At 47.8% G+C, this 10,412-nt stretch overlaps 1 protein-coding gene across 1 annotated transcript; it reads right to left on the bottom strand.

Moving 5' to 3' along the window:
* Positions 1-601: 601 nt before the first annotated feature.
* EREG (epiregulin) lies at positions 602-10,259 on the bottom strand. The gene is made up of 5 exons (XM_010575485.1): positions 10,170-10,259; positions 3,326-3,409; positions 2,749-2,872; positions 2,019-2,165; positions 602-1,006 (listed from the first exon to the last, which is right to left on the bottom strand). The coding sequence occupies exons 1-5, from the start codon at positions 10,213-10,215 to the stop codon at positions 946-948; spliced, it is 462 nt and encodes a 153-aa protein (XP_010573787.1). The 5' UTR covers positions 10,216-10,259; the 3' UTR covers positions 602-945.
* Between the last annotated feature and the right edge of the window lie 153 nt (positions 10,260-10,412).

Here is a 10,412-nt window from a genome sequence, read left to right on the forward strand (position 1 = left end):
TGCTGCAAGAATCCCTCCTGTTCACCAGGAGCCACGCTCAGGGTGCAGCTAAACCCAGTGGACTATCCTATCATTATTTTAGACCAATGAGGTATCTACATTAAGCCCAAACTGAAAACCTCTCCTTCCCCTGCTCCCAGCTGTATGAAAGACACTATGGCAGAAACACGATGGGGAGGACTGGAGTCCTGGTACTGGTTTCTGAGGGACCCTTCTTCCTGTAGCTACACTCATACCCTGAGCTGCCACATGTTATGGCGTTCAGCTGCAGAGACTGATCAACTTGTGCTGCCGCCTCCCTGCTGTAATCCAAAACATACCCAGCACAACTTTCCTGAGGGTATGGATGAGCTGAGATCCATGCTGCTGTCATGCAGTACATGTTGGATAGGCTGTGCTAGGAGCTGCACTCCTTTTTCCTTTAAGTTGTCCCCCAATTACGCCAGCTAATAGCTATGTTCATTGGAACTAAGGTGCACTGATACATATTATTAGCAATACTATGGTTTCTCTCTCCAGAAATAACTGCTGGGGCTTCAAACATTCTGCTCAGCCAAGCCATGCCAAGTTTCACTTTAATCAAACCACACAGACATTTTGACTTTGTCTAGAACTTTTATTTCAAGGAGTAGAATTGTTTTAAGCATATTCACAAGAATAAATATAAAATTACTCTTCAGAGTAAGAAGATGAGTTTTTATAAAAATATATCTCTATCCCACAGAACCACTTAGGTGGGGTTCTCGCTAGGAAATATTATTTAATAAAAAAATAAAACACTGAAAATAAAATGCTTGACCTATACTGATTGGATCACCAAACAATTGAAATTTTTAAAAGGATATAAATATTGTAAATATTGTTAACAAAAATAACATTTAAATAGATGGAAAGCCACTGACTCCATGCAGATGAATGGAACGCTGTAGGAAGCCACCGTTTCTTCTACAAGGCACCAACTTCCTTGTATTCACTGGCGTTCGTTTGTCTCTTCTTGCTTCGGTACCTGGAAGCAGAAAAGAGAAGTGTGAGTTCTGGAAAGCCAGTTGTTCCAAATGGCTTTTGGGGGACTGAAGGGAGGGGGGGTGAAGGAAGTAAAAAAAAAAAAAAATGCTGTATGACCTCCTCACATTTGTTTTAAACCTCTAGCAGCTAGGCTCTGTCTCTGCTCATTTCCAGGTCTGAGATAACTTGCATGCAGAGTCTCATTTCTCAACTCTTCACTGAAGATTTCACATCTGCATTAAAGTCTTGCTGCTGGTACTAGGTTTGTCTTTGAGAAATCCTGCTGGATCCTTCCCTGCCACAGGGCTGAGTACTCTAACCAACTAGGCCATCTTCTGTTTGAGATGATGCACCATCGAGTCTCCAGGTAGGGAAGAGCAATTACAGTGGTTACCATCTAGTTGTCAGATCTGTGAAGCTGAGCTCTCCCTCTGGGGGTTGTGCCACCTTCTAGGCTCTCTGACAGCTGCTTAGGATTAGTTATTAGCCTGAAGAACAACTCCTGCTGCTTGTGGGTCTGTTAATGGAGAAGACTACTGTCCTCCATGGTAAAGTGGATAAGGCAATGCTCGTGATATCACAGTCACCACAATAACACGGCAGATAAACAAATTAGCTAGTATTAATCCAGTTGCTCTCTGGTTTCTGATGACTGGCGCAATGGCATTACCGAGAAAAGGAACTAGAATTTTCCTACTCCCTGTCTTCTCTCTCCTTGACCTCAACAGACCCCCTAAGACGGACTTTAACCAACCTATACAGTCCTCCATCAGGGTTAAAAGGCATATGAAGGTGCTGTTGCGTAGCGTGTAATTTGCGTTATGCTACGCAGTCAGCATGCTTCCTTTTTTTGAACACTTCACTAAATGCAGGCTAGCAGATCTGTATATCAAACTATGTCCACGCAGTCAAGTGAGTGTAGGTATCCCAGTCTATCTGGAGATACTCAGCGGACATCTTACTACACATACAGCTGACTCCCCTTCCTGAGCCTCGAAGAAAATCCTTCTTACCTTCTGCAGATGTAGTAGCTTGCAATAGAGACGGCAGTGAGGAAAAGTAGAACTATGATAACTGTCAGTGCCACATACTCCTTACTGAGGGGTTGTCTGACAAGTTCTGAATGCACACATCGGACGCCAGAGAAGCCTACGTCACACCTGAGGATAAGAGACACAGAATTAGAGGCATCACTGTGGGGTTACACTTTAGCAGTCCACAAAGCATGCTATACTGCTGGTCTGCTGTTTCCTCAGGGAAAAGCTATTTGAACTGATATAACTCAAGCCCATGTGGTCCTAGAAATGGTTGCAAATTCTTCAGGTAAAGGAGGAATACCCTTAAAAGTGCACAGAGGCTCATTATTTTGTAGGCTGAATCAAAGGGGAGACTTTGCTACTTTGCCTGAGGTCTGGATCTCACAGTACTGTAAATACAGATGAACAGGGAAGCACATCGGAATGAGTGTTCCAAGTTTAAGTTGGGTTGGTGACTAATTTCAGGTGTTTAAGACTCTCACTCAGGTTTCACTGGAGCCAGCACACGTGCTTAACCCTTGCTTAAATACAGCTGAGGTATATTACAGATACACTGCTCCTCTTTAAGTTCTTGTGAACATTTAAATACTTTGCTGGATTGGTGTTCCAGCTAAGTGTCAACAGCAGCGAGGTCAAAGGCGACACACAGTTCATCTCAAAGCCCGCCTCAGGGAGGTCTGCAGGACACATTGCGCCCTGTCCATACCTGCAATAGTGCTCATCCAAGTCCACTATGTACACACACTGTCCATGGAAGCAGTAGTCCTTCATTTCAGGCTTGCATCTAGTTATCCCGACTTGAGCCACACGTGGACTGTTCTCTGTCTGGACTGCAAGGAGATTTTGTTAGCATCTCATCAGTCTTATTTCCCCTTTCTATTTCCCAAGCAGCATACAAGCTTTACAAGTACAACTAACAGTCTCCCTACCAAGAGACCTCCAGCGCAGTAGGCATTAAAGCAGGTGAGCATTCTGAACAGGGAGAGCATTCTCCTAGGCCAGAGTTATATTGGCTTTTCCTTCAGGAGTTCCACACAAGCTATTTCTGCTTTTATAGCCGAGTTCTCACCTCAGACAAAGCTATTCTGCTGAAGAAGCAATATTCAAGGAAATGCAGGCTAAAAACTGCTTCGTGTTCAACAACACCGAGCACTTTGCAGGACGCTGGCAATGTTGCTCAACAGAAAAATTATTTCCAAGGGTACCTCAGTGAGTCCATCAGCCCAAGGAAGATAGGAACCAAAGACTTTTTAAATGACAAGAGAGCTGTGCAGTACACTTACTTAGTGCTGTTGTGCAGTTCTCCATTTCACCAGGCCCACATAATGGGATCACTGTTGTGCCCAGGACTCCTTGCAATAGGTAACCTATAAGAGAATAAAAAGAAGAGTCAAAACTAGATGCTTTTCAAGTACAGTTAAGTATTTCAGCTGGAGTACTCATGAAGTTAATACAAGAACAGAAGTATTTTATCTTAGTAGTAAGAAGAAAAAATATAGGTCTGAGAGATCTGCTGCCTATATTATATAAGGCAGCCCTGAGAAACATCTCTGAAATACAAATGTAGAACAGATTTCAAACAGAAACTTGCTGTCTGTGACCACCCCTCACCCACACTCTGAGTGAAACTGGGCAGGAACAGGCTTGGAGAGATTACACAGGAGAGGCAGAAATTAGGCCATCGCTGATTATGTTAGCTTTCTGACTAGTCTGGTATGGCACCTCTGCAAGGGACGCAGCCAGGGCTCCACAATTAGGCATGACAATCCAGCATTCATCGCAGGAGGAGTTCTTTTGGTGATCAAAATCAAGATGTCCTTGAGTCACAAGGGTCCACAGGGAGAGAATTTCCTAGGACTCAGCAAGTCAGCGCAGCTGGTGACTCAGCACACCAGGTCAGCACTGAGCCAGGCTTGGTGCCCCACCACTGGTTTCCAAGACCACATACTGCTCGAGGTAGGCTTAACGAAAAAGCTGCTCTTTAACAGCAAAGAGCTTCCTCAGCCCTGTACTTGCTGTAACCAGCCTGAAAAGCTGGACAGTTCCTGCACTAATACACACTCTCGTGTTGGAGTTTTTCAGTTAAAAGACCACTTGCAAAGACAGCTAACACAAGATATCAAACCCCCTTCGTCCGGTCACTCGGTTGGAGAGGTTACTGACCACTTTACGGATCCTGGCCCAGTGTTAACTTACCTCAGCAGAAGCCCAGAAGAAAATGGGTACATTTCTGTCCTTCCTTCACTATCCACACTAAAGAAAACTACAGCTCTGCAGGTTTGATGTGGGTACCAGACATAATAGGAGACTGCACCACACAGGCTGAGGAGTTTGGGTACTGCAGCCGTGGCTGCATTTCCTTGGGGGGCAAAGGCCCTCCCTTCTTCCCTTCTCTCAGAGATTCAGTGTATAAAGCATTTTGACATCTTTTGGGCTGTACAGTGCTGCACAGGCACAGCTTTCAGGTACCCTACTAGTTAAATGAACATTTCCAAACAGGATTTGAAGGCCAACACAAGTCCTTGTAACTTCATGGCTAGCCCATGAGGAACAGTCAATGTTTGCCCCAGCTGGCCATGAAATCCACTTGGCTAACACTCCTGCTGTGGTCACAAACTAACCTGCTCATGAACTGCTTAGTCATCAGCCCCATTCCACGGAAGTCTGTAATTTGTGTCTTTGGGCTGTTTGCCTCTATTAACTTGTCAGGTCATGCATGTCTAATGGAGGGAGTGTGCCTTCATAATTTCTTGATCACTCTAATTCAACTCCAGTTAATAGAAAGTTTCATTACATCTCAGAGTTAAATCTAGTAGTGATTGATGGATTTCCTGCAGCTCATCTATTTCTGGGTGATCAGCAGGCTTTCTTTAAGCTTTATTCCAGCTAGATACAAGAACAGCAGGAATATCCATCTTAGAGGGACAGGACGTTTTTGCATGTGTGTTTGTGCTTCTTTAAAAAACACCATTCCTTCTCCTTACCTTCCTCTCCACCACACTGCTTGCAAAGCTAATAAGCCAGGTTGCCACCAAGCTTTAGAAGAGAGGACAAAGACTAGGTCTACCAAAGTGAGAGCCACGGTATCAGACCAACGATGCCCATCTTGACTTGTACAGGAGACTAAGCTGGAGACATCTGCGCCTGCTAGCATGACTCAGCAGGACCTGCCTTTCACTCCAATGGGGCAGCACCAGCAAGTTTACTTACAGGGTGGGAATTTTTTTTTTTTTTTTAAAACAGCACTGTGCTCACTATAGATTTCATCAGGAGAAGCAGTTGAACACTTCTGTGAGGCCAATTTGAGTTGCCACAACAGACAGTTAAAGTGTTTGAAGGATGAGGCCATCAGCTGACAGACAGCGACAGCTCAGTTACTGCCAGAACAGCAGGCTTTGAACTTCAACCAGGGACCCGGTGTCCCAAATGATGCTGGGAAAAGAAGATTTACCGAGTCCGTCCTTCTTCCCAGGACCTAGACGGCCATTTTAAAAGTGCTCTATGGACTAAACTGCTCCCTCGGCAGGGAGCAGCTGCGGCACAGGACAGCTCTGTCCCACTGAGTATACACCATGTCATTCCAAGTAGCAATGCTGAAATCCTGAGACTAATGAGAGTTAGTGACCTGAGGCTCCCTCCTGTTCCCTACGTACTGCTGCTATCAACTCCGTGTGACATGCTACGGCAAGATTTGGTCTCGGGGCCACATGATAATAATGAACATAAGTCAAGGCAAAATATGCTACAGGTACCTGATGTATCCACTTCTATTGTACTTAGTTAAGTAGATGGATTAAGCCAGCTGATGATCTCTTTTAGCCTACATATGTTTCTGCTTGCATACTTCCTTGATCCCAGCATAATTTGAGCAGTTGCTTTTTAATCTAAAGTTCCCTGTTCAAGAGTTACCAGAACCTGGCTTTTGCATCTGAGAAACTCAAACCTAGGTACATGGAAGAGACTGATCAGCTCTTCTCTGTGCTTGAGAAGGAGGCACTGCTTTCCAGCTAGAGGAAAGGCCAAAACTCAGACACCTGTGAGGGATAAATTAAAAATAACGTCCTCCTACCACACCGAACAGAGGCTTGCCCCATTCCAGCCATGTGCAACAACCAATAGCCTCCTCCGCCTGACTGCAGACACACAGGCCGGAAAGGCTGGAGCACAGGCGTGGATATTTGCTGACACCCAGCAGTATTTTCTGTGTTTGGGCAAAGTTCTTCCTGCTCTGCACTGTTATATTTTGCCCTTTCCCCCATGCGCATACTTATCCTCTGACATCAAGGGGAGGGGGATCCTGCAGGAGGATAAGGGATCCACACACTGCAACAGCAAAGGAGAACCTTTCCCAGAATAATTATCAGATGAGGTATACTAAACATAGGACCTGGGAGAGGTAGTTATATTTTTATTCCTTTGCTGTTCACTAAGCAAATACTCTACAGGCTACAAGATAACAGTAATGAGATGGTGGATATTCATGCGTGCCTCGCAAGAATGCGAGTGCTACGCTTACTGCTACAGCACTAGCATGCACGCGCAACACCGTCCGGTACTGTGGGAGTTCCTGTCAGGTTAACACTGACAGCAGTGGCTATTACCAGAACAGGAATAATGCTGCTGTTTACTCGTCCTTCCACAAAAGATGAAAGGAAAATGAGCGACAGAGACTGGCTGCCTTAGCTTCCTGCAGCCTTCATCAGAGATGACATGCAAGGGCTAATTATCAGTTCATCCACTGAAAGCCAGCTATAGTTTACAGTTACAGGACAACTGCTAAGGAAGAAAGATGCGCATAACTGTGAACTAGTCTCTTTGCAAGACTTACACCCATTTTAAAGGGGAATTGAAAGGTTTCGGAAAGGTCAATCATCACTTGAGTTGTCTTTGCCTGTCACTGAGATCACTAGTCTTGTCCTAGTTCATCTGAAGAAGACCCCATGATGCTACTTCACATGTGGCATCTCTGTGGTCTCTCTGCCACAGTGGTAGTGCCTACACTTTTCACATAGGTTGCACTTTCAAAGCAATGCCAAGCACAGAAGTGTCCAGGTGACACACACCTGGAGGATCTCAGCCCATTTTTAACTCTAGAGACAGATCAAGGTGGATCCCCGTTACCTGATCTTGGACACCCAGACCATGTCTGACTGTCTAAGGCCTTCTTTGTACAGACTAAGCAGGAAACATGGAAGTTAGCCAGTCTGTCCTATTGGCTTTATGAACACCGTTACTACCACCGTTTAACTCTGGTGCATTGCTCTCCGCATTTCTCTGCTGCTAGTCTCCCTAGCTAGCCACAGAAGTTTGCAGGCCACCTCAGACAAAGCACACACCTCTGGCCACAAAGGCTAGGTGCGTGGTTGTGTTTTAGATGAGGATCACAGAAATGTAGAGTTAGCCATGAAAGCCTTGCAAACAGCTTACTCTTATTCAAGATTTGGCTGTGCAACTATACGCCTTGCTCACATCACTCACAGCATCTCTAGAGTTCAGGTTACCTATGCAGACTAAGTATTTTTTCCTGGGACAGGGAAAATGGTCATTCGAGATAATTTTAACCACCTCAGACAAAGCACACCTCCCCATCCTTGCACTCAGGATACATCATCTGGCTGCTTCTTCATGTTTTGGGTAGGATGTATGCAGTGCCTAGTTGCCTGACTATGCCCATCGAGGCAGGTGCCCAACACTCTTCCTCCTGAAATATGACATACAAGATGTATGGGTTGCTCTTCTCCCCCATGTGAAAGGAGACGTTATCAGCCCTTTCCACCCCTCATCCCCCTGCAGTCTATATGTGTTTGGCCTATTGTCTAAATGGAGGCACCAGATGCGATGGTACTGAGAGATACGCTCAAATAAACTACCCTTATGGCAACTGGACAGAAGTATCTGTACATGTTTCTGGGAAGTAGCGTCCAGGCTCCCCCATCTCACATTTTGTACCCATGGCTTCAGAACTGCCGACTCAAAGTCATGGATGCCCGGGGCCAGGCCAGAGCAGCTCTAAGGCAGCCCTGGAAACACTAGCCTCTATGGGAAGACTATCGCTCCAAAATAGCTACAGGCCCACGTGATCATCTTCAACGTTGTGCCAGGACTTACCCTTAAGCAGAGATAATGCAGATAATTACGTATTATGTGCACCCAGTCATCCCAGTACTGCTTCCACCCCTGTGGAGACCTACACACCAGTAAACTTACTCACGTGCTACCCCTGTGCCTGGGCCCCTCTGCATTCCACGACATGCGTGGGGGCAGAGGTCCCTACACCACAAAAGAAGCAGAAATCCATTACTGCTTCCAGCCAGACACATCAGCCACTGACATTCTCCACATCTCCAGACCCAAGGACCTTCATGCTCAGCCCACTTGCTGATGGCCAGACAAATGTGATGCAGGAAAACATATGATCACCAGCTCCTGAAGCTGTCCAGTGAATCTGGAGATCCAAAGCCTGCCTTCCCCACTGAGTGGGCATTACAGTAACTGCAAGGGGACCAGTGCCAAGGCTCCTGCAGTAACTCATGGAAAAAGCAGGGCCTGGGCTTGGCTGCATCACCGCCACATCACCATTTGGCTGGCACAGCACCGTGGCTCCTCAGGGGTGAGCGATGGCTCTCTCCCACCACTGCCTTTCTGCTGCACAGTCACCAAGCCCACGATAGCGAGGATATGAAGCTGGCAATGACTGTCACTTCAGTTAGGCTTCAGCCATTCAGCAGAGAACCTCTTAAAGTCTGACAAAATGCCAGCTACAGACAGTCTTCCCAGCTTCTGCTTACACTACAGACCTGGGAGGGTAAGGCAGCAAAGTGCTCCTACAACTCCTTATGATACCATCTAGCTATGACTAATCTATCCCTTAGTATTAGATTTTGTGCCTGCCCCGGAAATAAATAAATCCATATACAAATCCATAAAGACCTACCAGTTCCTTCCCAGTTTTGTGCAGTTCCCAGCCAGTTTTGTGCAAAGCATAGCTGAGTCACAGACAAGATCTTTAGCCCACTGAGCATAGCTGAGTCACAGACGACAAGATATTTAGCCCGCTGTCCTGGCAAGTAAGATGCTGTGCAGCAGCTGATCCATAAGCTATTACGGAAATACCTGGCCAAGATAAAAGACAGAAACTCATGCTGCAGTGGGCTTAGCAGATAAGGGAACACCTGCTCCCAGAGAAGTGTTGGGAACTAAGCTTCCCTGTCGACTGTCACCCTGAGCCCAACATCATGAGTGTGAGAATATGCTTTGCCATTAAAGCAGCGTGTGAGCACGCCAGGTCTCGGTCCTGCCTCAAACTTTTGCTGCCCACACAGTTTGAGTCACCTCGCAAGGTCAGCTCTCAGCAGTCACTGCCAGAGCCCAGCAGAGGTGTGTGGCAAGGATCAGTTGTTGGTTCACAGCACACCCAGGCTCCAGGACTCTCAATGCTCTAAGGACACACGTGTTCACTTTGGACTTTCAGGTAGCTTATGTCATGCAGTAGAATAACACGCTGCCAATGAGAAGATGGAGAAGTGTCAAGCAGAGGGAGGCCACAACTTGTTTTGTTACCATAAGGAAGTCTCTGCTGCTGTGGGGATTCACCTGCTGAGCTCACCCAGAGCACGGCCTGGGTGAAGGCAGCAGGACCAGACCACAGACAAGACAGGACAAGGTGGAAGAGAACAGACTGCACTGCCTTGAGCAGACTGTGCTGCGAGCAGAGTTGGGGAGAAGGGGAACGAACATTCACCACCGCTCAGTCAGAGGGCACACCTGAGCATCGCCCAAGCAACAAAACGTCCCATGACAGCACGCCACGGAGCGAGACCCGTGTGCTCCGCTCCTCAGCTCATACAGCCGCCCAGGTACACACATCCCTGCCCATGACTTCATCTCAGAGAAGAAACGCATTGGCTTCACCCGAAGGCAGGCTGAGCTTTACGTTTTGCCAGAGGTTTTCCAGCAGCTACTGAATGCCCCAGCCCCGCCACTCGGCAGCGCCCGATCCCCCCCCAGCCCCTGCCCCGGGGTGGGGGGCAGAGGAGCCGGCTGCCCCTCGGAGCGGGACGCAGCGGCTCGCCGCGGCCCCCTCCCCCGCCCCGACCCGCGGAGGGGAGACACGACGACGGCACTCACCGAGGAAGAGCAGCAGGCTGCGGCCCCGCAGACAGCCGGCGTCCATCGCCCTCGCGTCCCCGTGGAGAAGAGAGGAGGAGGAAGAAGAAGAAGAGAGCGAGCGAGAGGAGGGAGGCAGGCGGCTGCGGCGGAGCGGCGGGAGCGGTGTGGGTGCCGGCCGCGCCGCCCCGGACCTTTATGGGCCGGGCGGGAGAGGCGGAGCGCCGCTCGCCAGTGATGAAACCCCGGCTCGGCTCCGGGCAG

The sequence above is a fragment of the Haliaeetus leucocephalus genome, unplaced genomic scaffold (genome assembly GCF_000737465.1).
Source record: "Haliaeetus leucocephalus isolate CR32 unplaced genomic scaffold, Haliaeetus_leucocephalus-4.0 Scaffold484, whole genome shotgun sequence".
Lineage (NCBI taxonomy): Eukaryota > Metazoa > Chordata > Aves > Accipitriformes > Accipitridae > Haliaeetus > Haliaeetus leucocephalus.